General features: G+C 34.4%; 1 protein-coding gene across 1 annotated transcript; it reads left to right on the forward strand.

Annotated features, from left to right (window-relative positions):
* Positions 1 to 2,303: 2,303 nt before the first annotated feature.
* LOC309488405 (guanylin-like) lies at positions 2,304 to 3,413 on the forward strand. Its single transcript, XM_082156611.1, has 3 exons — positions 2,304 to 2,462; positions 2,753 to 2,939; positions 3,035 to 3,413. The coding sequence occupies exons 1-3, from the start codon at positions 2,391 to 2,393 to the stop codon at positions 3,091 to 3,093; spliced, it is 318 nt and encodes a 105-aa protein (XP_082012737.1). The 5' UTR covers positions 2,304 to 2,390; the 3' UTR covers positions 3,094 to 3,413.
* The last annotated feature ends 1,130 nt before the right edge of the window (positions 3,414 to 4,543 follow it).

Genomic DNA, 4,543 nt, shown 5'->3' on the forward strand with positions numbered 1-4,543 from the left:
TGGTTGATAAGCAGTTGCAATGTTGAAATGAAATTGCATCATCAGGTGTGGGCGCCATCACAGTCTCAGATTGAAGCCTTTCGACCATTTATACCACCATTTTAAAAAACAGATTGTGCAACATTTGTCTAAACATGTCGTGTAGTTGAACCGAAAGTTCTTGTTCATAATTAATTTGAGAGGGTGTCAGAACATACATCATGCTGTCATAATAAACCTTTCTGATTAATGATTGAAGGGTTTATCAAGACTAGACAGACATCAGTCTGTACATCCATTTAAATGTTCAATGTGTCAGCATAGTTAACTGAACAAAGTATCTTTATATTTGTACATATCTACATAAAATGACTATTTTAATTATGATGATTACTAACTCTTTCCCCACCATTGACAACATTTTCCGTGATTTATGACATAATGCTTCCACGTTATTGATGAGTTTTTCCGGGGATCCCTGTTTTCACTGTTAAATGGACGCTGTTACGGATCTTATGAAATAGAACAGCATTTCCGGATCCAAAAACAAGCGAAGAAGAAAATCTGCTTAATAAAGAAGTAGCTTACGCTCAAGAAGTCGATCACCAAACATTCAACAGCATATAAATAAAAACTGCCTAACGTTACAGAGAACATTTTTTACCCACAAAGAGTAAAATGACTGTGTGCAAGCTTTGGATGGAATCAGTCTACTCTGTCTTTGTTCACTTGATCGTTGTTCTGAATTTGATCTTGGAAAAATATTTGGCAAGTGTTTTTTTTTGTGTGTGTGTTTTTTAAACTTTCCCACATTCAACTGTTGATAAAAAAAGAAAGAATGAAGCTAGATTTTTCGATTTTTTGTGGCTCTGTTTTATCATATTTTATCTTTAAAATATGTAAATGTAACAAAACATTATGGTGGTCATGAAAGTTTTGTGAATATAATCAAAAATGCTGACGCTGACTGGGGAGTTTTTTGGTAAATGCTGGCGTGGAAAGAGTTTAATAGGAACTTTTGGTCTTCCCTCTCCTGCCCTGAGAGCATATTGATTTTATTACATAATTGTGATTTGTGATAACTGTACAATGAAATTATCTTTAGTTCTCTTTTTAGTTCAAACATTATCCAGGGGACATGCAGCAAGAATATGCTTGTTCAAAAACCAGATCTGCTTTGTTGTTCAGTACCAGTCGTTAACAACTGGTTTTGTTGGTAAAATGTAATTTATTCCTATGATGGCAAAGCTGAATTTTCAGCATCATTACTCCAGTCTTCAGTGTCACATGATCCTTCAGAAACCATTCTAATATGATGATTTGCTGCTCAAGAAACATTTATTATCAATGTTGAAACAGTTGCTGCTAATATTTTTTGTGTGTGGAAACTGGGATATATTTTAAGGATTCTTTGACAAAGAATTCTTTTTTTTTCCGTAGCAATATAAAAGTATTTACAGTCAATTTGGAACAATTTAATGCTTTACTGAATTAAATTCATTTCTTTTCAATAAACAAAACTTTTGAACAGTATATATTTGTTAATAATACTAATACTTTTGATGATTTTAAATGCTCAAACAACAGAATCGTAATTTAACAGCCTAACACTGTCACAGCCAAAAACTGGGCCAAATACCGTATTTCTTTTATATCTTAGGCATGTGACAATTGACAGATAAATTTGCAGTGGATTTAGAGTGATGATTTTATGGTTAGTTACATATTTTTTCTTGCTGTCCAGGCCATTCAGAACATTTTAAAATCATGACCCCTTCAAAGCAATGTTATGATCTTCTTTATATTTGATTCATATAGATCACTCACTTTGGGCCCAGAGAAAGTCTGTTTTCACTTTTGAAACTTCCTTAGAGGAAGACAAGCAGCCATGGTGGTTGCACAATGAAATATGAGATCATTATTGTAATATTTAAAATAAAAGGGTACTCAGTTACTGAAAATGTAGTCATAGGCTCAAGGAAGAATGGTCTACAAACAAAAAGAAAGGTGTAGCTTTGTTTTGATATTTGCTTGCATTGGTATTCTCATTGGATTTAACTTGCTCATAACACAAAGACACTATTGTGTGCGTATTGTGTGGTTATTAATTAACCCTAACTAGAGAATGAAGAACAGGCCACTAGGCAAAGCTAACTAGAAGATCCATAAAAGTGCATGTCACAACTACAGATGAGGTCACGTAGCATTTATGAATTCTGTTTTACGACATTGTAAAATTTATCCTCTTTATTCATTAACAGCAAAGAAACAGTGACCGGCTCTGATAGGTTGCTGGTCCGGGACCGTTCCCTTTATAAGAGGAGACAGAACGAGGAGAAAGGCAGAGATTGCTGGGACAACAACGGAAAAACATACTAAGCTAAATCATTCCCGTGAAAGAACCAGTCAACATGAAGACCGTCCTGTGTGTCGCTTTCCTCGCCGTGTCTCTTTGCCTGGTCTGTGAGGCTGTACAAGTCCAGGTAAGCTCAAGCTTTAATAGCTATCATTCATTACTGCGTCTCTATTATTAAAAACTTACTAGTCACAATTATCCTCTATACTTATTTCCATATGATTTATAGACAGTTTGCATCTGAGCTCATTTTGAAACGTGTTTAATATGACTTTATTGTATTCTCCTTTGAGCCAAATGAGTCATTTGAGCCATTTATAAAGAATCATTCATACAAATTTCATTAAGTTTAACTCCAGCTGTCAGTCTTGACGCACTGAACTCATCAGTTTTTTTTCTACAATCATCAACCTGCAGGAAGGCGATTTTTCCTTTTCATTGGACTCGGTGAAAGTTCTCCAGCAGTTGACCGATCAACCACGAACACAAAACCCCCGGTTGGCCAAGACGAGCTACTTTTCTGTATGTTCCAGTCCAACCCTGCCACAGGAGTTTGTGCCCCTGTGCATGCAGAAAGGAGCAACAATGTCCTTTGCTAGGCTAGGTAGGAGTCTTGGTTTACTTTTTAATTTGTGCACAATGAATAAAGAGTCAATAAATAACATTGACTAACTTGAGTTATTGTTTTGTCTGTTTCAGCATCTGTGCCTGTGGATGTCTGTGAAATATGTGCTTTTGCGGCTTGTACCGGCTGCTAATTCTTCCCATCATCCCCACGCTTGATCATCCACTTAATAAAAAGCACATATTTTTAAACAATGTTCTCATAGTTAGTTGACTATTATAAGTATGTCGCCTAAATGGCAAAACTGAAAATGACAGCACACCGTTTATGAACTGTTACTTAAACTTCCTTCCCCTCTTTCCTTTCCAACATTTTGTTTTGTTACAGCACATATTTCATTTATTTAACAAAGAAGTGTCTTTTTTATGTTTTCTATTTCTCAGTTTTGCTGGGTTTTATACTCCTTTGTGTGTGGTAATGCCTCAGTGTTCAATAAAATGCATTGAAATTGTGTGCATTTGCATTTTGTGTATTATTTTTATTGTTGAAAGACTATTATTGACGTTACACAAATATTTTTTGATATTTACTGCCGAATATCTCGGTAACACTTTAGAATAATGGTCCATCATTAATGGGTAACTATTCTGGAAGTGATGCAGGACAAGTGAGTAATACTACATTAAATGGATAGTTCATCCAAAAATATAATTACACAAAAGAAGATATTTTGAAGAATGTCGGTAACCAAACAGTTGATTGGGCCCACATTGACATCCTTTTATATATATATATATATATATATATATATATATATGGAAGTCAATGGGGTCCATCGACTGGTTACCCATATTCTTCAAAATGTCTCCCTTTTGTGTTCAGCAGAAGAGAGAAATTCATTCAGGTTTGGAACAATTTGTGGGTTAGTAAATGATGACATCATTTTCATTTTTGGGTGAACTATCCCTTTAACACTTCAGCTACTACTAACTGAGACATGAACAATTGTCTTTTTTACCCTGAAAATGGTCATAAAATGTATCACTAATTACTCAAATGTTTGCTAGGCACTCTTCAAAAACTACGTGTGATCTGGAGCAGTAATTTTAAAATGAAGAATTATTTAAATTTTTTTCACTTATACCTAGTATAGTTTTTGAAGAGTAACACTTGAGTAATTACTAGTGATGCATTTTATAACCATATTCAGAGTACCATTATTTTAAAGTTTTGCCCTGTTCTCTTTGTATCATGTGTTTTTGTATTGTAGAAAGAATATGATTGACATTACAAAAATGTTATTTGATTTTTTGCACAGCCAAATCTAGGCAATTAGTTCACTTTAATGGATAAAAGTATTCAAAATGCTTCATTCAAGAGGTGCTCATGCAGGATGTCTGAGTGAATTCGTCCTCAACCATTTCATGTCTAACTTTTTGATTGACTAGAAGGGAGCTTGCAAACTTCCTCATATTTATATTCTGTATCCTGTCAATTTGAAAGCAACATATGCCATGAGTTCTTAATGAGGTTTGGTGGGCCGTTGCTCATAAAAGATACATTGAATGTTGAGTGACAGGAACATTAAGAGTGTATTTACTGATAGATGTCTTCTTCACTGCTCATTTAAATATTATATTTTT

The sequence above is a fragment of the Leuciscus leuciscus genome (genome assembly GCF_965113295.1).
Source record: "Leuciscus leuciscus genome assembly, chromosome: 23".
Classification (NCBI taxonomy): Eukaryota; Metazoa; Chordata; class Actinopteri; order Cypriniformes; family Leuciscidae; genus Leuciscus; species Leuciscus leuciscus.

Excerpts from the sequence above, each read along its gene's own strand:
- LOC309488405 (XM_082156611.1), top strand. The coding sequence starts at position 2,391 with ATGAAGACCGTCCTGTGTGTCGCTTTCCTCGCCGTGTCTCTTTGCCTG. Across the intron at positions 2,463-2,752 it reads GTGAGGCTGTACAAGTCCAG|GAAGGCGATTTTTCCTTTTC; the intron begins GTAAGCTCAAGC and ends ATCAACCTGCAG. Across the intron at positions 2,940-3,034 it reads AATGTCCTTTGCTAGGCTAG|CATCTGTGCCTGTGGATGTC; the intron begins GTAGGAGTCTTG and ends TGTCTGTTTCAG.